This window comes from Drosophila novamexicana, unplaced genomic scaffold, assembly GCF_003285875.2.
Source record: "Drosophila novamexicana strain 15010-1031.04,08,12 unplaced genomic scaffold, DnovRS2.1 tig00004555-arrow-pilon, whole genome shotgun sequence".
Classification (NCBI taxonomy): domain Eukaryota; kingdom Metazoa; phylum Arthropoda; class Insecta; order Diptera; family Drosophilidae; genus Drosophila; species Drosophila novamexicana.
Window position 1 is genome coordinate 4,941,930 of NW_020825052.1, and position 25,194 is coordinate 4,967,123.

Here is a 25,194-nt window from a genome sequence, read left to right on the forward strand (position 1 = left end):
TCGATTTGTCGCAGCGTTACCAATACTTTGTGCGTCGCAAAAGAAAAATAAGAAATATTGCATAAAATAGCTATGGAAAGCACGCAATCACATGTAACAATAACAAATAGTGCAGCATCTGCAAGTGTTCAAACCACCATGGCGCCTGTAGTTGCTTCGCACGCAGTAGACGTCCCTGCCACTGTCAGTGTGTCATCGACATCTGTCAACACTTGCGCAGCCCCAGCAACACCAACAATATCGACTGCAACAACAACAACGCCTTCGAGTAAAACTCCTATTCACAATTTGCCGATAGAGTTGCTACAAAACGACGCAGCAAAACGTCGAAGGTGAGTTTGACATTTTAAGTTAACTGTAAACTGTTTTATAACCCCATTCGCCGGATAGTTCCTCGCGTACAATCAAACGAAAACGCTTCGACGACGAAATTGTGGAATACAATCTTACAATACCAACGAGTCGCGGCGGTGCTGATGCTAACCGCTCCAATCGACCGCGCACAACTTCGCAAAACCTTCCTGGAATTGTGACGACATCAACTTTACTGCAATCGCCCTCTCCAACAGTAGTTGCTGTTACAGCAACAGAAACGCCTCAGACTCCAGGTGCAGCAGTGGAAACCTTACCTGGCACCCCGACTTTAGTCACTGCTGCAACTCCTGCGACGCCTTTAACGCCAGCAGCGCCCACGTTGCCGGTGCCCACAATTAGCACTCCCGTGCAGCAACCGCAACCAAAGCCAAAACCTGTTATGGAGCGTGCTCCAGCCACTGAACGTCGTCCGCGGCCCTCGCGTCCAGCAAGCAACAAAAAGCCTCGACGCAATGGCCGTCCGCTAGCACAGATGGCTACCAAGGATTTGGGTCGCTGGAAGCCAATTGATGACCTGGCGCTTGTTATTGGCATACAGCAAACAAATGATCTACGCATGATTCATCGCGGCGTAAAGTTCTCCTGCAAATTTACCCTGCAGGAGCTGCAGCAGCGCTGGTATGCCCTGCTGTACGAACCAGCCGTGTCGCGGATTGCGGTGTCCGCCATGCGTAATCTGCATCCAGAGATGGTGGAGTCTGTACAGCGCAAGGCGCTTTACAGCGTGCAGGAGGAAGACCTACTGGGAACCATTAAGAGTGTAAGTACTCAACTTTCCTGTATGCTGCATATGCTTGAACGTGTTCAACCTCAAACAGACGGAGACGCCAAAACTGGAGCAGTTCCAGGAGTTGCTTGATAAGAACGCCGGCATTTTCTATTGTGCACGTACTTCTAAATCGTTGCATAATCACTGGCTGCTGCTTAAGCAGTACTGCCTGCTGCCGGATCAAACGGTCAAGCCGCTGCAGGGTTCGGATCAGCCACTCAGCTTTTCAGATGCAGAGGATCAGCTTTTTGATCAGGATTTGCACGAGCCGCGCGATGAGGCACTGGAAATGGAATTGACGCTGGCCGACCGCCGCAACAAGCGCGATATACGTCTGCTGGAGAACGAGCTGTCACGTTGGGGTGTGCTGGTTGATTCAGTTTTGGGACCCACGGCGGCCAGCGAATTTGATAATCAAACGCTGGCCTGCCTTTGCGGACGCCTGGTGCGTTATCTAATGCGCTCCAAGGAGATAACATTTGGTCGTGAGGCCAAGGAGTGCGGTGTGGACGTTGATCTGTCCTTGGAGGGACCCGCTGCAAAGATTTCGCGTCGCCAAGGCACCATTAAGATGCGCAGTAATGGCGACTTTTTCATTGCCAATGAAGGCAAGCGCGCTATCTTCATTGATGGCATTCCGCTGCTGAATGGAAACAAGACACGACTGGCCCACAATTGCACTGTGGAAATCTCCGGACTGCGCTTTACATTTCTGGTGAACTATGAGCTAATCAATGCCATACGACAGGAGAGCGCCAAGACATCGAATCATTTAAATTAAGCATAGCCTAGTGTACATTTTAAACAACAGCAGCTGTCCCTCGCAAGGTAGGTCGCTGTTATGTATTTCTATTCTTAATCTCCAATAAGAAACAAGTTCTGGAATTATATGACATAAACAATGGCATAAACGAGTACTTACCGCCCACTTGAATGGCAAAGTCAATGTGCTCACACGCCTTCTATCGAGCGGAAGCAAGCAAAAAGTTCGCAATTAAGCAAGACGCCCAAACAATACCCTACCTAACGACATATTCACTTTTTTCTCATTTCTGATGTGTATATATTCCGATGCTAATATAATATCTTTTATAAAGGTGAAATATAGATAAAAGGGTCTGGCCAAATTTGGACATCTTGCTGCTTGATATTTTTAGAGCAGGAAATATGTCTTAAATGGCTAAAAGGGATTTGTTGTGGCTAAGTGCAAATGAAGTATAAAGGCTGAACTTGGCTTCTCCAATCCAAAAACATTATAAATATTCTTGGTCGGCATCAAAAGCGCATTCTCCATGACGCATGACATCATAAGAGAAATACCATATCGCAGCTTACTGAGGGTGTATTCTTGTTTGTGTTTTTGTTTTTGATGTATGTATGTACGAGAGGAAGTTGGGAACAGGGTATATCCTAATCGGGCACTCCCGACTTGAAAACATTTACATCTTTTTGTGCAAATATATGTAACAGGCAGAAAGTATATGTATTCTTGATAAGCATCAATTTTCGTGTCATTTTAGCTATGTCCGTCTGTCCACTCGTCCATCTATCCGTCCGTTCGTCCATCTATCCGTCCGTTCGTCCATCTATCCGTCCGTTCGTCCATCTGTCCGTCCGTTCGTCCATCTGTCCGTCCGTTCGTCTATCTATCCGTCCGTTCGTCCATCTTTCCGTCCGTTCGTCCATCTATTCGTCCGTCCGTTGCTCCATCTATCCGTCCGTCCGTTGGTCCATCTATCCGTCCGTTCGTCCATCTATCCCTTCGTCCGTCCGTTCGTCCATCTATTCGTCCGTCCGTTGCTTCATCTATCCGTCCGTCCGTTGGTCCATCTATCCGTCCGTTCGTCCATCCGTCCATTTGTCCGTCCGTTCGACCGTCTATCCGTCCGTTCGTCCATCTGTCCTTACGTTCGACCGTCTACCCGTCCATTCTCAGGTCCTCCTAGTGCCCATACAGTACGATCTTATTTCCGATAATCTATAATCAGCCGCGTTCAAAAATAAATACTTTTTGACATGTGCTGCATTAGGTGTTGGTAGAAAAGGTTGCAAGGTATACCATAGTCGGGTACTTCCGACTAGAGTTTTTCACTTGTTTTGTCTGGTTTGACACAAATTGTAACAGGATCGATTTAAATTGCTGGTCAGTTCTATGCAGCCCACACAGTTGGCGCGGTTTGAGTCAAGAACTCCTACGCAGTTAGTTGGCAACTTCAGGCCAAGAACAACGACAAATTTGAGTTCTTGGGGCGCTATGTCATTTGGCTAATTTGCGACTGAGTCGTAAGCTGCTATTAATTACAGCGCAGCTTTTGAAAGTATCTATCCCAAAACCATTCTATTCTATTCGCATCAGTCAGCCGAAACAAAAACAAAAAAAAAAAGAAGCAATTCTGCGCTTTTGGGAATTTCTGATTAACGTTGAGACACGCGATTGTTTAAAGTTCTTCTCATATGTAATTAGAAATAACAAAATTTAAATAAAGTCTTTTGTCCAATTACACAATTGTACTTGCTAAAATATGTATTTAAAAGTTGGCTAAGTGTTACCCATTGTTCTGACTAAAAATGCTGGTCAACCTTTGTGAATTAAGCTAATGCCAACCAATTTACAGCTCGAGATGCCAACTGATAGGCAACTGCATCATTTGTTGGCTCGGTTCAGGCGTCTGCCAAATCATAATTAATTATTGTGTGGCTGACAACACCTGTAACATAATATAGAAATTAGCCGAAACAAAGGGAACATGGAGAAAGTTCGATGACTTTCGGCAGCTGCGACGACCTTTCTTCGTCGCTGTCCTCTCGCCGCCTCTTCAATGGTCTTTAAGCCGCATTGTTGACACTATAAACTAATAAGCTGTCGGCCATGCTCAGCGGCACTGAGGTGTCCGAGCCAATCTGAGCCAGAGTCAAGTCGGAGTCCAGAGTCTGGGATTTTATCTCCGTCCGGGCTGTCGGTTGCAGGCATATTAAAATATAATTAATTGTTGTCACTGTCAATAAAAAGTCAATTTGTTTTCGATAGCTCGAATTTTTAACTTGGAATTTGGCTACGCTTCTTCTGCTTCTTCTTCAGCAGCTTCTTTGTAGATCTTTTGCTTTGGTTCAACAACAATTCGAACGTTGATTTGTGTGCATTTTTTGTGGCCAAAATCATCAGCTGCTTTCTTTTTGCCCAAGTTAGCTGATGATGCGAGAACCAACTAATGAAGTTTGGCTTTGTCTTCTTTTTGCTGTTGTTGTTGTTGCTTTCTTAACCTTTTTTTTTTTTTTGTTATTACATATTATATCTTGTGCTGCCGCCTTTGTGCAGTTCAGCGAACTTTTGTTGTTGCGATGCTTCGCTGATGTCGCAACTGCTAAAATTAGTCTGAATTTTCTAAACTATTTTTTTGTTCTTTTGCTTTTTCTATTAGCGTAGGTCATGCTGTTTTTTCTTTTTTCTCCATGATTAATTTATTTATTTATTATTTTTGCCTATTTCTACTAACTGTTAGTCTGTTAGCCAAAGGTAGTTTTGCATCAAATTCTGGAGCGTTGGCGATTTTTTAATGCTCGTTATAAGTTGGTTCTGTTCATGCGTGGGTGCGAGAGATTTTGGCTCTATTTTTTGTGGGGCACAACTTTCACAGCCCAAATTGCTTTTTGGATTAGCTGCATGAGGTCATATTAATGCCCTGGATTTGAGGCAGTCTCGATTGATTTGCCACCTGCACCTTTCAGTTGACATAACACTATTATTATCTTATGCACTACAACGAAGCTTACATAAAAATAAAACAACAAAGCTGTCAAAGTCAGATCGCGTGAACAGTTCGTGACTTTGCTGGAATAATATTGAAAAACTATATGTGAACCATACTTTCTTCCGAGACAATGCTGTAGCTTTAATACCCTTTAAAATTTGTATTTTATATATAATCTGCAAATGGCTGAGATCCAGTCTGAAACACATTAATAACTGGTATAGATTGAAAACCCATCGTTCTGTGAACACATTTAATCTCTATCTCATCAGAAAAAGTCTCGATTGCTTCCATTATTAATTCTGTGTAGATTTCCACTTGTTTTTTTTTTAGCGATTCGATGCTGAGATTAGGTATAACCTCTTGGTATCTTTTAGGGTATCAGCAAGTGTATGGAAAGTTTAAACAAATAGATTACAAATTGACAAATTTGCCGAATCGATATGCAGAAATCAAAGCGTCAGTCCAATTGGAAACGTTGTCGTCCCGTGTTACATTGAACAGCTTGGCCGTAAGCGTTTTATTTCCTCTGTGCGTTTGTGTACAGTGTGCGCCATAAGTGCACGCACATGGATTATACAATGCGCAAATACGATAACATTTATAATACTTCATAGTTGGTCAGTTGTTTCTGTTGTTGTTACTTTGTATTAATTTTGCTAATCGCGTTTCGATCAATTTCATTTCAATTGTCAAACGCACAGCAATGTCATGGACGGCGGGAGCTTGGGGGCGTAACCAGCTGAGTGACACTTTTGGACAGCATGTCGTATGCGTCATGTTAGATATTTAAATTATGTTTCGCTTGTAACGCATAAATAAACCAACTACTCGAATTTGTTCCGCATTGCCTTTTATTTTGGTTGTTGCTCATACGCACTGAGGTACGCGCGTCTGCGAGCTGCATGCTAATAAGATAAACTTCGTTAGTTTATTGAAGCGAATTGCAAATATATTTCGGGCTGTGAGCAGCGCATAGCCTTAGATTTATTAAATGTTTAGGTTTTTTCCGTGTGATTTAGTGTGGAGAAAAATGATATCATGGCAAAGGCAATGTGTGACGTCACTGTTAGCAGCGCCCACAATATTGCAAGCATTAAAGGCGCAGTTAGCCACGAGTCGATTCGTAGTCTGTATCCATATGAAATTGGTGGCAACTCAAGCGCCAGCCAGCGGCAACAAGTTGAACCGATCGACAGCCTTGAAATGCGTCGCTCCATTAGACAGCGACAGCGACAGCGACTTCGACTGTCAGTCACCCACGCACTCCAGAGCCAACAATAACAACAATAACAACAGCAACAGCAATAACAGTTCCAACAACAATAAACGCACTGGCGCCAAAATCAACTATGCTCAATTTGCAAACTCCACTTTGGAGCTTAAGAGCTCAAGTTGTTATTTGAGCCGAGAGATCTTTTTCTGCAGACAAATAATTACAACGATTTTGATTTTTTAATTAAATCAAGCCACAAGGCAATGCCTGATTGTGGCTATACACATAACACAGATATATGTTTCTTATGTGGCCGTAGTTTTATGACACATGTGGGCGCCATATTCCTTAATGGATTATTTATATCATAATTTTATCTATTTTTATAGCGAATTAATGCCGCTGACTCAAATGTGAGTTGTTTATTGATTTGTAAAATTCAAAAATGTGTTTGTTTTTATCTTATTTTTATAAATATTGTTTATATCAAGTTTGCATTAAATAATGCACTGTAATCATAATCATCTATGTAAAACTGCTGCCTGAGAGGGGCAGAGGAAAATAAAAGGAATGCAATTGAAGGATCCTTTTTTTGTTGTTTACAATTCTATTTCACTTCCTCTTTTTTAAGAAATAACGTAAGATAGATGAGTTATGAACACGCACTTCCAGGTTTTCGGTACACTCATCTCGCTTGCTGAAAAATTGAGAGTTAAGTTCTATGTTAAATGTGATTCATCGATTCACCAAAATCCGGTGGGTGCAAACGTGGGTTCCAAATAAAAGGGCTGATGTTTGGTTCAAAACTCACAAATACTGAAACAGATTGCCGGCCAATACTAAAATGTATGTGCATATATGTGTAAAGGTATGAATGTTCACCTTTACCAGACACAGACCCAGTTTACTTACCTTTTGCAATATGCAAGAAATTTAGTACTAAATATTGCCCTATTATGCGCTTCTCATAAATTCATTATGTTAAGTTTTAATTAGCTTTGTGTAATATTATACTCAACTGAGCCATATATCTTCCTCTCATTTTATTCCTTATTCTCTTGTATTTTTGGGTAACTATATTTTCATATGATTATATTGATTTATAAATTGGAACATATTTTGAGTAAATTCCGATCTGTGCACGATTTGTTTCATAGGGTTTTCAATTAAGGTTTGCCCGTCAATCAAGAGCTTTGCAATACATTCAAAACCAGCTTCAACTTAACCGTCTCCTGTCAAAAATTTAAGCTAAAAGAGAGCAAAATGACTTCAAAAGTTTAAATATCAAGGCAACTTGAGCCCAAGATAAACCCTTTCTAAATTTAAAAGCAAACGAGGTCTCGAGTATTGCACTTGAATTTGTGGCATCAAATCAATAAAATTAAATACAGCATGCAATCTAAATGTTGAACTTTGTAACAGAACACGGCAACATGTGCAGCAATTAACTTATAATTATATCAGTGAATGGAATCTATATTTAAATAGAATCTATATAAATTATATTGAAAATAAACCTAGACACAATCCATTTGGCGCGTGACTGTTGCGGGTGGTCAGAATGCGTACCGAAACTGAAATCGGATTACGGTCTGAAAGTGTCCAAGAGTGCTCATAAAGTAGATTACTTCTAACAGCCATGACAACAGACAGTTTTACAGCGTCATGCCCTAGACACTCCTCCCCTCCCCTCACCTGTGCCACCTTCAGTTAGCTGCAGGCAGCCCCAGTAGTCAGCCGCTACGCTTTGTGGCATTCGCCGGCGAGCCGATACGAACCGAACTGTGAAACGAAGTGCGCCGAAACGTTTGGCGTTTTGAATTTGAAGTTTTTTAAACCGTCAACTAAACGCGCTGCGATTTTAGTGGCAGTCGAGCCAGCTGAGTAAACGGACGTGCGAGACGCTGCAAACAGCATTGACAGATCGGGCCAACCAACCCATATATATATATATTATTGTTGGACGAGCATCGGAAGTGCAGGCGTCGGCGGAACCAATTATATTCGAAAAGGCAGAAATTCGACTATTATCGGCGCATCTTTAGGCGCAATTTTTCGTTCGACTTCAACGCGTTCTGGCGTGATGTGGCTGGCAGTTGCAGCAGCACCAAGAGAAGCCTCTGCCAAAAATCGTGTATACGCACTGTTATCTTTTGTTTAAAATTAAACAAAAACAAATCGTTTGGTGCAGCAACCGTGTAAAATACAGCGACAAATTAATATTTATTTGTGTAAACTAAGTGTATTTTTAATTGTTGTGCGTCGGTCGTAAGCTGTAACAAGGAACATCGAATAAATCATGTGGCTGCAGAGCGTACATTTGGTGAGTGTAACGTTTGGGTTGTATTGTTTGTTAGACAAGTGGGCAGACAGCTCTAAAATGTGTACGTTGAAATCGGTTCAATCAAAACCAGCGAATATCAGCGTTTGTCAGTTAACAAAACTTGAAATACATTATGTGTGCGTGTGTAAAAGTTATCAACAAAACGATTTACATTGCATCGGCATTGATCTCTTCGCATCGATTTTTGTTCTTCAACAAATATGTTGCCAAATAGCTAACGGGATCTGTGGGTCTCTCACGTGCCAGCGCCTGTAGGCCGTGCAGCAAAATGGGCGCAACCGTCTGATCCAGATACTGGCGCACTGTCAGCGAGTTGAGATCCGGACGAGGTTTCCGGCAAACGGGCAGCGCAGTTGGCATCTCGAGAGGCAAGACAGAAGGATCCTTCAATGAGGACTTTATGGGAGCAAAGTCGTCCGACATTATTTCTATTCTTTCTGTTTGTTATACAACTAATTAACCTTGTTAAATATCTAAACGAGAGACGTAAAATTACGCTTGCTCTTACCCAAAATATATGTATATAATTTTTATATCTGATCAATTTTGGTGTATTTTTTTTCTGTATAAATTACCGCTGCAGATGTGTCTGCTTTAAATATTGTAACACGAATGCCTATTGTTTCAGAATAGGTACAAAAAATAAGCTGCAAGGCCTACTTTTGTAATAAAACTCTATACAATTTCGTTGCCTGCTTTGATTCCCGAAAAGTTGCACATTTAAGCATGTTTTATCACAGCTTTAGTTTTAGGCATTTAAAATGCTAATTTTATGACACTTTTAAATGGTTCCCACAATTTCATTTTCTATTCAAACAACAGCACTAAATCTATCAAAGCCTTTTGTTTCGAACAGCAATCGGTTGCAAGATTTAGGAGCAATGTTGCACTTACGTTGATTTATTGTTAGCTGGGAAATTGCGACTAGCAACAACTTGAGACATATTTTTAATTGGTTGAATTACTGAAATTCTGCAAAACTTTGACGTCTATGTATATTTCCGTTATTATTTCTAATTGTGCAATTAACAAAGTTAACACCAAATTGTATTTGGCAATTGGGAATTAAACAAATTTTCGTAAGCTGTCAAACGAAAGACTTAAGCAACAAACTTGTTGCAAAGCAATTCTAAGCTGCCTCAACTTCGAAACAAGTGTTAAATCTTGTTAAATTAATGGCAACTCAACATTGTAAAATATGTTTTAGAGCCGTGCTTAGCATAGAATATGTGCCAATATATTTTCTCACTTGATGCGAAAATGCCACCTGTTTTTGTTGTGCTTAACGCTTATACAAAACTTTTGAATAATTTATGGACATATGTACTACTCATACAACAAATATGCAAAAGTTTAGGAAAAAAAAAACAAAACAAACGATTAACACAATTTTTTTCGCTATAGACAAACCTGTAGCTTTTGACCCATATTAGAGTTGGCTAGTTAAATTTGAATATAAAAAGAATTCAGTGAATAGGCAAAACGTTATTTCTTAACAGTTAGCGGGCAAATAGGTGTGTGTAGGCAGGGGGCAACAAATCAATCTGAAAAACATGAAAATTTCAACAAAAATCGTGCATTAGATTTTTCGGTTGTTCACTTTTTTTTTCGTTTTATGTTTCGTTTATGATGAGGCAGCAGCGGCTTCGGGCATCCCCCGATATTGATCTCGGAACTGTGTAAACGTGTTAGATGCACAGCACAGAAAGATTGAGTGAAGAAAAATGAAATAACAATATGAAATACAAGGCAGAGGTCACTGGCATCGTCTTAAAAAAAAAAACTAGCGCCAAGACAACGAAGATTCAATGTTGATAATTATGATGATGATGATGAGTACGCGATGATGATTATGTAGCTTTTAGATGGATGTATTGTGTATGTTTAAAGATATTTTATAGCGTGCGAAGTTTTAGCTGTAGTGGGCAGGCAGCACGTGGGCAGGGCAGACCTTTCCCTTGAAAGGTAACAAATCAAATAAATTGCAGCAGCAATTGCGTAAATTGGTAACGCGTTCAAGACAAGTCCGAGACAAGTCCAAGACAGGTCCAAGACAAGCACTAAAAATGCAAATGAGCAGCTGTAAAAGCCAAAGCAAAGCAAAAAAAATACATATTTATATGTGTGCGTCTGTATATATGAAATAGGGCAGCAAAATTAGCGCAACTGAATTAATTAACAACTGTAGCATTTGTTTTTACTGTGGATTACTTACCTGACCTTGAGAGAGATAGCAGCCGGCACAGACAGACAAGCAATCAGCTTGAGTGACAGCCATAAATTGAAAAAAAAAAGTTCGCTGTTTCGGTCTAGCAATTATGTAAGCTCTCCCAAAACTGGACCTGTTGATGCCCAGACCAGATTGAATTTGCTCATTTCTCATTTCTGCATTTCACAATTACATATTATTAAATATCATTTCAAATGTAACATGCCGCCAAAGCAGCTCGCGGGCAAATCAATGAACATGTTTTTTTTTTTTTGGCCATTTTGTTTTGCATTTTACGCATAAATTATTTGCCCATAAATTTTGTGCACGCCCCTAATGAACTTTGATTAAATCGCATTTCATGAATAGCAAAAAAGCCCACGAGAAATAACAGCAACATTTTTAATTTTTTTTTTTTGTAACAATGATGCTGCAATTTCATTTTATTAACTGACCTAAATGCCCAAAGTGCGGCTAATGTGAACTGGGTAAAAGAAATTCCAAGGAATGCCGCCCAAAATTTGAATTCTAATTAGTTGGTTCACACGCCTGAGCTATAAATGGAATTTCTCACTTAACTCAATTTGCTGCACAATATTTGTGGCCAATTTGCAAAATTTTAATGGTGCTTCGAAACAAATTAGCCACAGCTGCTGTTTAAATGTTTATGGCTACGTTCGAATGCATGAACTGCGGGCCTTCTGAGTAATGTGGGAAGATGACGCGCATGGAGTCGACATTTTTGGGTGATTTGTGGCGCACTTTAATGATGTTTATTTTTTGCTACCTAATATGGCTGAGATCGTCAAAAGTGTGAAGAAAATGCTACCGGTTTCAAAGGACAATTTGAATAATTAAAAGGTATTTGTTACGATGCAGCGCGCTGTCAAATATTGATAATTTATGGTATTTACTTAATGTTAAAATTAGAAAATATATATATGGCGAGCATCTATTATCGGTGGCGTATTTTTCCCAGCTTAAATGAAAACAATGCTCTGCTCTTATTTAGCACCTAAGTAGGTGTTACATGCTTTCAGTAAGTGTCAGCTTCACAATTGGGCTTAATAGACTATACAATGCTCTATTTACAGTGTTGAGAGCCTTCTTTGATTATGACTTCAAACTGTAACTTTAAAGCAGCGACTGTTAAACGACGACCTCAGGCAATGTGATTTGTTTAGGCCTCAGACAGATTCCTCAGCTAAAGTTAATGGCAATATGTCTGTTTGAGACACTGATAAACTAAGGTACTTAATGTATACAGCTTCAAATCTTGAAAAACAAAATGCATTCATACTGTCAGAGTGCCGCGCAGTAAGATGGAGGTGGCAAAACATCAGTAAAATATTTTTCACTTTGTAAACAAAGCACAACAAGCTGTAGATGTACTTTGTACCTTGTTTCATATTTTCATATTTTCTTTGGGCATAATTTTTCATTACTATGCCGTCTGCGACACACGCCTTGTCACACTTCTGTCTCAAATATTTCAGCTAGAACAACTGACAGCGCCAACTGGAAGTTGTTAGAGTGCAAACAAGACAACCACGCGCTATGATAATGTGCCACTATACCGATGCTGTGTCCCTGTGCCCACACAGTGCCACAGTGTCGCCAGTTTGCCGGGCTTTGTTGGGTTTGTTTATCAAGAAGTTATATCCAAGGTGCAGCCCACGCAATCACAAATGAGTCTCAAATACAATGGGAATGATCAAAGTGAACAGCCATTAAAACTATGCCAAAGTCACGCTGTCGTTGGCCCTTTGGAAAGTAAAAAAAGAAATAAAAAAAAAAATACATCCATTATCACACATTGCATTTGGCTAGCAAATAGTTTGGCGTTTTAATTAAAGGCTTTGGAATTTGTCGCGGCAGCATTTTGCATAAAATGCAACATTGCTGACACAATTCACGGCTCGGCGCCCAGCCCACAGCAACAGCAATAGCAATAGCAGAGCGGAGCTTGTAAGTGCTGCCAAAATGCTTTTCCCACATGGCGTTATCTGTGAGATACTCATACGTGCATGCATATGAAGTTCATTTACACGCAGCTCATACACCAAGCGGCAAAGCAGCCCACGCCCACGCCCCCACCCCCGGCCGAGCTGGCCAATTACTTTGATTAATTTGGCTTTTGGTGGGCAAAAGCAAAAACCTAAATAGGTAAAACGAAAAAAAAAATGAAACACCATTGCATAGCTTCAGATGTACATTGACGCCACTAAGTAACCCACAGCAATTATGAAATACGTTTTAGCATTTTAGCCAGGCACCGAAAGAAGCATCCAACTTGGCCAAACAATGCAAGTTGCATGCCCGCACGCCGCTGACAATGAAAAAAGCTTTATACAACACGAAATTAAAACACGATCGCACATTGAACATGGCCAAAAACAACAAACACAAAAAGCAACAACAATTGTAGCTATGCCAAGTTGCATTGGGCCATGTCGAAGCTGAGCTGAATTTAATTCAATATTGTTGTTGTTGCTGTCGTTGTTATTGTTGTTGTTTCTCTTCGTGCAACTTTCACTCTCTTGTGGGGCCGAATGTCACGAGCGCGTTTGGGTTTCTTTGGCCACAAAATGCTGGACTTGGACTGTAACCCACTTGGAACTGTGACAAATTGGAGCAGCCAAGTGCAGCGCCAAAAATGCGGAAACTTTGCAAAATGCAAATTTTCCAACTGGCAGCAAAGCGCCAAGGCGACAAAGCGTTGATGCGTTGAAGCGTTGAAACGCTGAAGAATCGGCACACATAACAAAAGACTTAGGGCACGAACTTGGCAAGCCAATGCGGGCAACGCATTGGGGCGTGCAAGTGTCACTTTTGACAGCTTTTGCTACACATTTGGCCGGTGCTGTTTGTGATTTATGGCAATTTATTGACTACTTGGCTTTCTATTGCTTATGATCCATCAGTCAAAGTCAAATTTTCCTGGCCTCCAAATTGTTTATGAGCATTTCTGATGAGTCAGCGCTGAGCGCTGTGCAAATTTATATGCCTTTTGGGCATTCGTTAAGAGTTGACTTCATAGCTGGCTGCCTAATTACAAACGACCTTCATGCAATTCGCAGATTTAGCAGCAAACAACAGACTTCATGGTGGGCACCCAAAGATTACAAAACATTTCACGCCTCGACAAATTTTGGGCGCGCCACCTACAATTCTAGCTGTGTTATGCAATCTAATTTAATAAGCCGCTACAGCTACACGACAATATTCATAATCATAAAGCCAATGTCATTAAAAAAATAAAAAAAAAAAAGTGAAATGTTTCGGAAGCGCGTGAAAAACTTAACAGCCTACGTGAGCTGCCCAATTGATTCTTGTGAGCGGCGTTGCTGACCTTGTCGCCGTGACGAAAACGCATTAAAGTCATAATAATGTTTATGGCTTATTATTTATGATGCATGTACAATTGTTTAACAGCCTGCCTGGGCATTTGCATGCCAATTGCATAATTACAAAGCTCTCGAATTCTATTCTATATATCTGCCAGATGTGTATTTGTATGCATGACCGACACGCACGTCAAAGCTGCATTGTGGGAGGAAGCCTGCTCATTCGGAGTGGAACAATCACATTTCACTCATAATATTTACAGAGTAATACACGTAAGCGCCATTTCACACCTCATGCATGCCAAAAGTATTACGCATTTGGCATGTTCCACAAAAATGGCTAAAAGTGATGCAATGCCGCCAGCAACAGCGACAAATGCAAGTCAAACTGTCTGAATGCAGTTTTGTTCGCAATTTGTTAAATGATCTATGGCAGTCGCGCAGTATCACACAAAAACAGCAAAAACTACTCTGTAAGAAAATAGTTACATTTGGCATGACGAAATTTGTATGCCCTTACAAGAGAGGAAGAGAGTAATTGCTTATGCTGTTATGCAAGATAATTAAAATATTATGTGATACATCAAATCAATAGAAATATTTTCAAATTTTGACTTTTTAACACTATGCGACAAATTGTTACAAACTAAGTCTCAGATTAATTCCTCTTGAAAGACATAACTAGTTAGTTAAAGACAATGGGAAAGCATAAGAAAGCTAGTATAAAAAATAAAATGCACTTTAATTATTTAAATTCCATGTGAAGCTTTTACAGAGTATTTGCATGTTTACTCTAGTATTCAAACAAGTTATTTGAATGCTGCAGTTGAGTGCGTCGGATGTGATTTTATTTATAGAAATTAGCAATTGTGTAGTCGAGTAGCAACAGCTGCCAAATGCAAATATCGTTAACTGGGTTACCCAAAAGGGGTTGTCCAATGCAGCGGCAACTGCGCTGCGGGCCACGTTTGAATTGGACTAACAAGCCAGGCGGACATTGGCTCAAAGGCGCGTGGTTTGCGGTGCTAGTTTTGAAAACATGTTCCAACAGATCAAACACCAACACACATTGTGTATACTTATTTTATTATTATTTAATTTGGCAAATCATATTTTCAATTGAAATTCTAGCAAATTGTATAGCTGTGCAGAGTTGTTTGTGCCTCAAGAAACAGGAAATGGCAGCACCAAAAACGTTGACCAAATAAGGCAATCAATTTTTTTTTTTGCAGTTACGAAAAGTCAATCAACTAACGAAATTTAATACAATTTTATAGCAGCAGTTTTTTTTTTTGTATTTCGTTTCTGTTGCTGCTCCCACAGCAATTTGGGCTATGCTCGAAATTTGACGGCGGTCTGTCAGTAGCTCAAAAGCTCACATAAGAGACCCTCTGCTGTGCTTGGTGTGGGTGTCTCGCCGAAATGTGTAATCCAATAGGCAACCAGAGACACTCGATCAGTCGTTCAGTTATTGTTGCTGTGGCGCACATTCTCGGAATTGATTGTGTCTAATGAAATGTTTCATTAATCGCCGCATATTAATATAGAATTTCATGTTCGTAATGCTGTTGAGGGGGCATTGTTTTTGTGGAATTTGAGCAATTAGAAATTATTATTTGCTTCATTGCCTTGCTCGAATGTCAGCGATATGTTGTTGTCAAACAATAAAAAACATGGGAGATACACGTTTTTGGATAAACATATGGTTAATCTAATCATTGTGGTCTATGACTAACAAACTAGTAACGAACTGATTCCCATACGCCTACAAACCCACAAAAACCACAAACAAAAAAAAAAAACAATAGCAACAGCAACAGCTTTGCATGCCATGTAACAAGTTTGTGTCTTAAGTCTTTCGTTTTGCTTGCGCTACACTTACCCATTTGCTTAGCTTTGATTTCAATGTTTTGGCATATTTAAAGACGGAAGCGGCTAAAAATTGTAATTAACATGATTATACATATGTTTATCAGTCTATCCGAGTAGACCGTGTGGGTTTGTCGACATTTTCTATGAACATATATATAGGAAAAGGCCAGCACGCAGCCTAACATAATGTGAAAGGCTCGTCGTCATCGCTATGGGTGTGCTTCATTAGCGCCTTGTTTTAATCAATTTGAAAAAGTTTGCTGGTAGAATGTCTGCTATTCACAAAATCGCAAGCTGCGCTACACATTTTCAGATCATTTATCATAATTTTTATTGTATTTATTTATTTCTTTTTTTTTTTTTTTGTTTTGCTTTAATTTAATAAATTTAGAGCGCTCGCATAAATATAATTGAAGTGATTTTTAATTAAAAACTCCAATAGTGAAGGTCAGCTTGGAGCAAGGCAAGGTGCCCTCGAGGGCACGCAGAGACAAATAGATAGTTGCTCAGGTATTTGGTTGCTTAGGCTCTCACAAACTGCAGCTTGAACATTTGTAGAATTTTTGGGGTCAGGCAGCCAATTGGGCGAATATCTTTTGTTGGCTTGCGCTGCGTAAATTACGCTAAAAATGTTGCGCAACAGTTGACGGGCTTTGTTACCATTTCGTCCAGCAGCAATAACAATAACGTAAACAAAAAGCGCCGCTTAAATTGCGCGCCAAGAAAAACGTGATTTTCCACTTTTGTTTTTTTTTTTTTTGTTGGTTTTGTTTTTAAAGGCGCGCTCGCACCCAAAAGGAGTCGTTTGACTCTTGTGATTCTCACGTAACCGATGCCAGCAACATGCGGCAAACAGCCGGCAACATCAGCATCCACAACAACAGTCGCAACATAAACACATGCTGCCAGGCTGCGGCTGGAGCCAACACCAACGCCAACCGGTTAAGTAACTGCGACGCCAATTTGGACTAAAATTTCTTCCAGATCTTTGCTCTCGAAGTTGAAGTGATCGTTGTTGTTGGCGTTGGTGTTGTTGTTGCTGTTGCTGGCACTTTTACTCTCGTTGCTGCCACTGCCACTGCTGTCCGTCTGCAGTTGTTTGCCCCATAACGGAAATGGCCATAATAATTTTTGCACAATTTATTACATTGCGTTAGCAAATGAAATAAATTTTCTGGCTGTGCAATTTGCTGTTGATTGACTGCGACGTTTATGCCCAAATATTTAAATTGATTGTAATTGAATGGGAAGGGGACTCTAGAAAGTGGCAAAGTATTTTGGGCATGTGTGTATTTAATATGTATACCTTTTTTGAGCGGAACATGCATGATGTAATCCATTTCTGGCTGATTTGCATGATTGATGGCTGCATTTGTATTTTTAAGGCATGAGATGACTTTGTTAGCAGTCACTCAGAAATTTAATTTATCAAAATGCTAAGTTAAAGTTAGGTAAATAATGCTAAAGAATAAGCTTAATTCTGTGAACACTTCGCACAGCAGAAAAGTTAAACGTCGTGTACAGCCGCAGTTTCAGTTCAGTAAATCCAAAAATGAACGCCACAAATAATTTGAACTCAATTTTTTCTAAGACTTATTATTATTTACAACCCACAAGCAGAAAAGCGAAGTCTGTCATAAGGTGACACCTTAAAATATACAAACAATAATTAATTAAAGCACAATAAATAAAACGACAGGCGAATGCGAATACCCGATTTGTAAACAAAAAATTATAATAAAAATGTCAGCTACAGCAACATTAGCTTAATTGAAGCGCACAAACCACAATTCGCCTACAGAGCCGACGAGGCGACGCGCCCGGTCGCTGCCCCCTCACCAAGTGGCTGTTGCGAGTAGTTTATGACTGCACGCTAAAATAATTGAAGCGTTAATGTGATTACGTGCGGGTGGCGGCATTAGAATAATTGGCAAAAGAATCTCAATGCGGCAATCGAGCCAAATGGCAAGAGAATGACAACCTTGTCCCTGAATTGGCATTAACACCTATGCGCCACGTAGCGTACACGCAACGTGCGCTCTAACCGGTTCGACTCGGCGCGGTGCGGTTGTTGCAACTGCAAATACACTTTCACATGCCACATTTCCGTTCCAACGTGTTGTGCGTTGTGCAACAGTTGCGGTTGCATCTCTTCATGTCACCTTGACTCTGAAACTGAAGTGCAACGATGACTACTCGTTTTAGCCAAATTGCTACCTGTTGGCATTTCGTCCAATAGTTGTTGTGGCCGGCCCCCAAATGGCCACGTTTGGCCAAATCCAGATGCATTTCTAGCTGCCGCTATCAGCGGATATGCGGCTATTGCCACATGCCATTAGTCAAAATACAAGTGGCAAGTGGCAAGTAGCAAGTAGCAAGTAGCAAGTAGCAAGTACCAAGTGGCAAGTTACTGACCTCTTGTCGACAATTTTCATTGCAGCTGGCATTGGTAGCGTTGGCAGCCGCCTCGTGGGGTGATGCGAGTCAAAGTCAGTACCATATTCAAACGGATGAGGGACCCGAGAGGTACTTCCGCTTTCAGACCGACAATGGACAATTCCGCAAGGAGAAACGTCTGCAGGACGGCACAGTCATTGGTAAGTCCATAATAAGACAAAAATATTATAGACTAGTTGTTGGTTAGTTAAATGAATATTTTTTCAATTGATGCAAGGGAAACTCCAACTCATTTGTGTGGACTTCCGCCAAAATTAATTATATTTAGTTTGGGTCCATCTGTTTTTTATCAAATATTCACATTCTGTTTTGTTCTTTTTCTTAGGCACAGAGGCCTGGATCGATGCTGCTGGCTTTTTGCGACAGAAGGATTACATAGCCGATAAGGAGGGATATCGTATTCTCAAATCAAAGACTATATTTGTGGGCCAAGGCAGGGGCATTGAGGTAACTATAAAATGACTTACGATTCCCAAAAACCCTACAGCTCTAACTCCCCGTTTACAGGAGGCCATAAAGTCCACAAAATCGGCGCCGGCTCAGTCTGGCATTTTGGTTGATGGTAATGTGGGTGGCAATAGCGTAGCCGGCGGCTATAGAAAACATGGATATGGCTATAGCAGCACTACTTCAACGACCACACCCCCACCGCCACTTTATGAGCCACCAAATTTGGCCACTGCAAATCTGGGCTCAGGTGTAGGTAAGCTCAACTATTTGCCACCCGAACAGGCAGCCAAGATACAGCCACAAACGCAGCTGGGATTTGATCACTATCCGGACGAGTTGCCCCGAGCACGGGACCAGCTGCTAAGCGGCAAGGTGCACATTCAGCCGAATGCGGAGGCCATTGATGACATCAATGCAATTAATGTATACGATGAGGAAGCAGATCATGGCTTTGCGCCGGGTCGTTTCGCCTCTGTTATTGGCTCAACGACGCCTCGTCCGCCCGTGCTGCTGTCTGCGCCCGCGTTATCCATGCTGCCACCTTTGAGCTCGCAGCGCAGACGTCTCCGACCACGCCCAACGGCTATCGGCATAGTGCCCACAACACCTGCGCCCATTGCGGCTCAGGCTCCCTTTGGTTACTCCACGCCTGCGCCATTCGCTGCGCCGCCCTCCGTTTCCGATGCAAGCTATCACTATGCGCCCACAGCCACGCCCACCAGCAATGGATATGGTTACTATGCGCCCAACTTACCGCTGGATGTGAATGCTTTGGATGCTTCTTTGCTGCCACCATTGCCAGATCGGGCGTACCGCCGACGTCTGCGTCCGCTGCACAGCAACAATCTGGATGCCTCAGACTATGATGGTGTAAGTGTGACGCGCAATGGTTTCCGCTATGTGTTGCCCAAGCAGTATCATGAGGAAGCCCAGGTGGATGACAAGCGAGCGGGTAGCTTTGGCTACGTAGATCCCTTCGGCATACGCCGCGTCGTCTACTACAATGCATCGCCAGGGCGTGGCTTTGTGCATCGCAATAACAATCAGTATGTGGGTGCGAATGGAGCGCCCTACGATGATCCCGGTCCAGCGCAGTTGGTGAACGAGTAAACGTGATAGGAACGATTAAACGATTGCAAAGTGTCCTTGTCGTAGCGCTAGCGGTGCTACAATTAATCCATACCAATACACAAACTGCCCCACTTCCCTCACAAAGCACCAAAACTAACCGAACATCCTCAATTTTAGAAAGAAGTGACTAGCGCCATGTGAGGGGTGTTCACTCATTGAAAGCACTATTTCATATGGGAAATTTTCAACAGCGTTGAGCAGTGAATACCCTTAATGGAAAGGCATGACTTATTAATCTGTACATAACCACGCTTTAAACATTTTCACAAACACACGACAAAACAAACAAAACGAATATCTGTGTTAATTAATTTAATACTTATATATATATTTATAACATAATTTATGAATAATCCATTGTGCAATTTGCGCCTAGATTTAGTTAGACTAAAGTTTCATTAGGAACTTTCACGGTTGTGCAGTGCTCGCAGCTGTTGTAAAGTGAAAATAGTTTCATTTATTAATCTTGCCATATTAACAACACGTAAATAAACACTTAACAAACACACACTAAAAGCCACCCACACACTCACATACACACACACACACACACACACACACACACACACACAAACAAGCACACCTAGAATTAAAATCAGTGAGTAATTTCTTTGCCAATAGTTGTTCATTATGCAAATCACAAAAGCAAAGTATATATACATATATATATTTTTTTCGTGTTGCGATTCGATTTCTTTTAAATGAGCACCCGTTGCCAAGAAGTTATAGCAATAACAATCTATTGTATAATATTTAGCTTTACAAAAGTAAATAAAATATTGTATTATGGTAATTTAAGTACATTCGCTCAATCGCGTTTTTGATGTCTTTTTCGCATCGATCCTCGCTTGCCAGTGCACAGCCGCTGCAGGAAGTACAGGAGCAGCAAAGGAATCATAACTAGAACTGCGAGCACATCTAGGGAATGCGTTTGAAAATAATTCAATTCCCTAGCTGCTGAGTATAAGTGAACGGGATCGGGCTGGCGTAGCAAATACTCTACCCACCACACGGCCAGCTCCAAGGGGGGCACTGGATTATCTCGCAGGCGTTGGGATCGCATTTTCATAGCCTGCGAGTAACGCTTGTTCTCGGCGACCTCTCGTACGGCGGAGACCAGCTGTTCCGTAGTCATATTCAAATAGTTAACCTGAACAGCGCCACCAGCATTAATGGTTTGAATGAGATTCTACAACGGACGGGCATTGATAAAACGTTTAAAAAAAAATAATTTGGGCGATTCGCTTACGCGATATTGATCCAGGAATAAGGGAATTCCAACGATGGGTACACCATGCCATGTAGCCTCCTGTATGCTTAATCCACCGCAGTGTGAGATAAACAAAGTCAAAGATTTATGAGCTGGGAAAGGACAAGGAACATTTATAATCACATTGAACACATTAATCACATTATATCATAATTAAGACTTACACAAAATATCCCGTTGTGGCAGAAAATCCTTAACCAAAACGTTATCCGGCATTTGAACATCCTTCAAGTACTGCTCGTCGAATTTCCAAATGAAATTATAGTCAGGCAGTTGCCTAAAAGCCTCTACAATTTCCAGCTTAAGCGTCCTATCCACATTCTCTGGATGCATATTGGTGCCCAGCGAAAAGAATATGGCCCCACGTTTTCCACGTCTCATAAATTGATCCAAGTCGGCGGGCAAGGGCTTGCCCTGACTGCCTTGCAGACCGCCTACCTCTACAACAGTCGGCGGTAAAGCTTCCACATAATCCGTGGCTGGATGTGAGTTGACCAGTGAAATCTTCGTAAGCTTCGCCAGCTTCGACAGGGACGGCATTTCCGGTCCAAAAAAGGGTCGCATTATCTCATCCAGCTGGGGATAGTAATACAGTCGGCGATAGCTAATCATGAAAGCTAAATTAAATAAATAATTTATATCAGAAATGCATTTAATACCCACATTGTATCGGCGGCAAATATGAGCGTGTTATCCAAACGCTCCAAAAAGCTCATTTTCTGATTATACAGAGTCGAGAAATAGGGTGTCAGTGCCGGAAAATAGTGATTGGACATGAAATCGAGTGTTATGGGCGCATTGTGAAAGGCCGTAACGCCAATTATGGGAGGATAGCGAAACTTGTGCGCAAACCCGAGCAAATATGGACCCAGCGTGTAGTCATTGATAATCAGATCAAACTGAAATTCATCCGGATAGTCCAGCAGCTGCAGCAGCCCCTGAGAGGCGGCTATATATTTCGCCGTTTTCAAGCCAAAATCGTAAGTTTGCGTTATGGTCTCATAGTCGCCAATACCAATAAACGAGTTTATATCAACTTTATCGCCACTCTCTTTATAGAAATCATAGGCGCGTTCCAGATAGATATAGCTTACGTTGCCTGGCACCCTATCCTCGGGCCGTGGCAAATTCACGGATAGTATGGTCATATTATGACCCCGTTCTGCCAGTTCATACAGCAGCACACTATTCCTATAAACAGACGAGGGAGATTCTCTTCGTTAGCTTGCTGCAATGAGGATTATATTCCAATTTCATGTTCTCACCAAATATGATGACTGTGCGAGGTCATGCCCATCAATGCTAATATATTCGCACCCATTGCCCAGCCGAGCAGCTGCGTCACAATTATAATACCAATGCCAAGATACTGTACGTTGCACATCTCGTCGACTACTGACTGGTTGCCAGGTATGTTTCCATGTTTTTATAGCATTTTTATTTGACTGTCTGACTAGTAGATACCCCGGTCTCAAGAATAATCATACGTTCAAATAACACACTCTAAGCCCGAATATAATAAAAACACCCAAAGATAAATATTAATTAAAACACAAATGGTACGGCTTGACAATGGCTACCTATATATGTATATGCATATGCATGATGCTATAATTATGCTCTGAACATTTTGGAAAGATCGGTCTTATGAAAAAAAAGTGGCCAGTGGTTTGTGCTTGCGTCTGTGGTTTTGTTTTTAAGGGCGTTGGATTTAGGGTATATCCTAGTCGGGCACTCTCAACTGGAGCGCTTTTGTTTTTATTTTTGTTTATATTGGTTATCGTAACGTAACCTCATAATCACGTTCGAATTGATAGCTGTTATCAGCTTAGGCGCTTGCTGCTTCTAGTAGGTGGCTTTGCCAAACCCGTCATTCTCTCTATTTGAATACATTGCCCATTCGTTTTTTGTTATTTATTTTGAGAGCACACAATTCTCTTCGGCACACAGCTCTTAAACAAAAATATAAGTGTATAGAATAGACTTTTTATCGGTTGGTTTACGTAGCGTCGATAACTGCAATCTTATCACGGCCGGTGAAACCATCGGTGATTCAGTGGCTCGTTTGAAGTGCAACGGATTGGTAATATGAAGACTGTTGCGGCATTGTTGCTGCTGCTGTTTTGCCACGAGTGGCAGCAGTTGAATGCTGCCAGTATTTTGTGCCTTGTTGGCACGGCGCAGCATTATAATCCTGGCTGGACAAAGCCATTCTTTGAGGCTCTCGCCGGCCGTGGCCATTCACTGACAGTCATAGGAACACAACCCGATCTAGGGCTTCCGCACATACGGCAAATTTTCTTGCCGAACGAACACGATGTGGTCAAAAAGCATTATACAAACGATATGGGTCACTATCGACAGCACTGGGACATAAAGCAGCTGTTGATCTGGTATGAGGCGCTGCTGGGCGGCTGCCGCTCCATAATTGAGGCAAATTTTTACAAAACATTTGACATGACGGCTTTGAAATATGATTTGATTATCTATGATGCCACCTTCTCGATGGATTGTCTGCTCGCCACGCTGCCACGGTATCGATCGGTGCCCGTGCTGGGCCTGAGTGGAGGCAAATTCACAACGGATCTCATTGATGTTGTTCAGGGCGAGGATACGATTAGTGCGGCAACCATACCTCATTTTATCGGTCGGCTGCCTATAACAATGAACTACTGGCAGCGCATACAGAACCATGTCATGTACCTGGCCGAATCATTGTAAGTGAAATATTTAAATTCTACAGTTGCAGACGTTCAGACGGACGTTCATCATTGCAACCCCTTATTTTACTGGTTGCAGCATTCATTGGGCCGTGGTTCAACCCGTTCTAAATGGTATGCTGGAAAGCGGGTTTTCCTCAATTAAAGCTCAGGTCGTGTTACTTAATACTCATCCCGTTCTGGATTATGTGCAAAATATGCCACCAAACGTTATAGAGGTGGGTGGCCTGCATATTCGAGCCGAGTCGGAACCATTGCCCTTCAGTTTGCAAGAATTTATTGAGCGCTTCTCCGAGGGGATTGTCTACATAAATCTGCCGCATATTGAGCTCATGTACGGACTGGGCCTAAAAGCCGTTGAATCAATGATCAAGGAGTTCAGTCAGCTTGGTTTTCTCTGGAATGTGAACAATCTTAAAGACCTCCAGCTCTCAGAGAGTTTATACAATTTAAGAGCCATCAATGTGTTTGACAATATGCAGCAGAACATATTGGGTTAGTAACAAACCCAATTCAGCTCGGATCGCGTCTCAATTTCCGTATTCTCTTACAGCTCAATCTAATGTAAAGGCATTTCTGACCCATGGTGATAGCTTTGGTATCCAGGAAGCTATCTACAATGCAGTGCCGATCATTGCGCTGCCCTTGCTCATGGATCAAATTAATGTATGTGGGGGATAATCGAAATAAGATTAGCGTATTTAAAAATTCCTTATTCCATCATAGAACGCCGAACGTGTGCAGGAGCGTTATTTGGGAGTTTGCATGTCGGCTAAGAACTTCAGCGTGGACAGTTTCTCCGCAGCTCTTAAGAAAATAATTCGTGAGGAAATCTATGTGGAAGAACTGCGGCAGGCACAGCTCAATTTCCGCACGCGCCAAGCGAAACCCGTGGACTTGGCTATTTGGTATGCCGAGCAATTGGTTAGCCAGCCGGATATCTTCAAACAGTTATCGGTTCCGGAATCTTCTCAACGTTCCTATTTTGTTAGGAAATCTTTGGATGTTTTGTCTCTACCTTTTCTATTTTTCCTCTTCTTTTTTGCCAATGTTGTACTCGCGATTTTACAAAGCATTGTGACTGACAATGAAAAGAAAACGGCAAAGCAAGTTAAAAAGTTAAATGGAATAGGGAAAGAGCAGAGTTCCGACAAAGAACAGAAAGAAGATTAACTTCTTTTTTAAGATTAAGAGTATGGGTGCTATAACGTTAAAATAAGTAAAGTGGAAAAACAAGAAATTTTAAAAACAAAGTGCTAACAATAAATCAACCTTGGCAATGCGT

General features: G+C 41.4%; 5 protein-coding genes across 7 annotated transcripts; 3 read left to right on the forward strand and 2 right to left on the reverse strand.

The window, feature by feature from the left end:
• LOC115770204 (microspherule protein 1) lies at nucleotides 1–18,378 on the forward strand. 2 transcript variants are annotated; one of them, XM_030715397.1, is made up of 4 exons: nucleotides 1–332; nucleotides 391–1,135; nucleotides 1,194–1,972; nucleotides 18,322–18,378. In XM_030715397.1, exons 1-3 carry the CDS (start codon nucleotides 73–75, stop codon nucleotides 1,923–1,925), a joined length of 1,737 nt encoding a protein of 578 aa, XP_030571257.1. In that variant the 5' UTR covers nucleotides 1–72; the 3' UTR covers nucleotides 1,926–1,972; nucleotides 18,322–18,378. The 2 variants fall into 2 exon arrangements, with proteins under 2 accessions (XP_030571257.1, XP_030571256.1); XM_030715396.1 differs by lacking the exon at nucleotides 18,322–18,378 and having other exon boundaries at nucleotides 1,194–2,707.
• LOC115770208 (protein dpy-30 homolog) lies at nucleotides 8,294–9,061 on the reverse strand. 2 transcript variants are annotated; one of them, XM_030715403.1, is made up of 2 exons: nucleotides 8,962–9,061; nucleotides 8,294–8,890 (listed from the first exon to the last, which is right to left on the reverse strand). In XM_030715403.1, the coding sequence occupies exon 2, from the start codon at nucleotides 8,874–8,876 to the stop codon at nucleotides 8,601–8,603; it is 276 nt and encodes a 91-aa protein (XP_030571263.1). In that variant the 5' UTR covers nucleotides 8,877–8,890; nucleotides 8,962–9,061; the 3' UTR covers nucleotides 8,294–8,600. The 2 variants fall into 2 exon arrangements, with proteins under 2 accessions (XP_030571263.1, XP_030571262.1); XM_030715402.1 differs by having other exon boundaries at nucleotides 8,295–8,905.
• On the forward strand, nucleotides 16,725–20,441 carry LOC115770354. Its single transcript, XM_030715592.1, has 5 exons — nucleotides 16,725–16,827; nucleotides 17,473–17,522; nucleotides 18,322–18,478; nucleotides 18,664–18,785; nucleotides 18,846–20,441. The coding sequence occupies exons 1-5, from the start codon at nucleotides 16,725–16,727 to the stop codon at nucleotides 19,896–19,898; spliced, it is 1,485 nt and encodes a 494-aa protein (XP_030571452.1). The 3' UTR covers nucleotides 19,899–20,441.
• Nucleotides 20,435–22,563, reverse strand: LOC115770206 (UDP-glucuronosyltransferase 2B15-like). The gene is made up of 5 exons (XM_030715400.1): nucleotides 22,455–22,563; nucleotides 21,853–22,380; nucleotides 21,354–21,793; nucleotides 21,169–21,281; nucleotides 20,435–21,108 (listed from the first exon to the last, which is right to left on the reverse strand). Exons 1-5 carry the CDS (start codon nucleotides 22,508–22,510, stop codon nucleotides 20,728–20,730), a joined length of 1,518 nt encoding a protein of 505 aa, XP_030571260.1. The 5' UTR covers nucleotides 22,511–22,563; the 3' UTR covers nucleotides 20,435–20,727.
• Nucleotides 22,564–23,104: 541 nt separating this feature from the next.
• LOC115770205 (UDP-glucuronosyltransferase 1-8) lies at nucleotides 23,105–25,174 on the forward strand. Its single transcript, XM_030715399.1, has 4 exons — nucleotides 23,105–23,906; nucleotides 23,989–24,404; nucleotides 24,463–24,575; nucleotides 24,636–25,174. Exons 1-4 carry the CDS (start codon nucleotides 23,278–23,280, stop codon nucleotides 25,080–25,082), a joined length of 1,605 nt encoding a protein of 534 aa, XP_030571259.1. The 5' UTR covers nucleotides 23,105–23,277; the 3' UTR covers nucleotides 25,083–25,174.
• Nucleotides 25,175–25,194: the final 20 nt, after the last annotated feature.

Excerpts from the sequence above, each read along its gene's own strand:
- LOC115770204 (XM_030715397.1), top strand. The coding sequence starts at position 73 with ATGGAAAGCACGCAATCACATGTAACAATAACAAATAGTGCAGCATCT. Across the intron at positions 333-390 it reads GACGCAGCAAAACGTCGAAG|TTCCTCGCGTACAATCAAAC; the intron begins GTGAGTTTGACA and ends TTCGCCGGATAG. Across the intron at positions 1,136-1,193 it reads TACTGGGAACCATTAAGAGT|ACGGAGACGCCAAAACTGGA; the intron begins GTAAGTACTCAA and ends AACCTCAAACAG.
- LOC115770208 (XM_030715403.1), bottom strand. The coding sequence starts at position 8,876 with ATGTCGGACGACTTTGCTCCCATAAAGTCCTCATTGAAGGATCCTTCT.
- LOC115770354 (XM_030715592.1), top strand. The coding sequence starts at position 16,725 with ATGCGGCAAACAGCCGGCAACATCAGCATCCACAACAACAGTCGCAAC. Across the intron at positions 18,479-18,663 it reads GCAGGACGGCACAGTCATTG|GCACAGAGGCCTGGATCGAT; the intron begins GTAAGTCCATAA and ends TCTTTTTCTTAG. Across the intron at positions 18,786-18,845 it reads GCCAAGGCAGGGGCATTGAG|GAGGCCATAAAGTCCACAAA; the intron begins GTAACTATAAAA and ends CCCCGTTTACAG.
- LOC115770206 (XM_030715400.1), bottom strand. The coding sequence starts at position 22,510 with ATGGGTGCGAATATATTAGCATTGATGGGCATGACCTCGCACAGTCAT. Across the intron at positions 22,381-22,454 it reads TCGCACAGTCATCATATTTG|GAATAGTGTGCTGCTGTATG; the intron begins GTGAGAACATGA and ends GTCTGTTTATAG. Across the intron at positions 21,282-21,353 it reads GCCACAACGGGATATTTTGT|CTCATAAATCTTTGACTTTG; the intron begins GTAAGTCTTAAT and ends GTCCTTTCCCAG.
- LOC115770205 (XM_030715399.1), top strand. The coding sequence starts at position 23,278 with ATGAAGACTGTTGCGGCATTGTTGCTGCTGCTGTTTTGCCACGAGTGG. Across the intron at positions 23,907-23,988 it reads ATGTACCTGGCCGAATCATT|CATTCATTGGGCCGTGGTTC; the intron begins GTAAGTGAAATA and ends TACTGGTTGCAG. Across the intron at positions 24,576-24,635 it reads TGCTCATGGATCAAATTAAT|AACGCCGAACGTGTGCAGGA; the intron begins GTATGTGGGGGA and ends ATTCCATCATAG.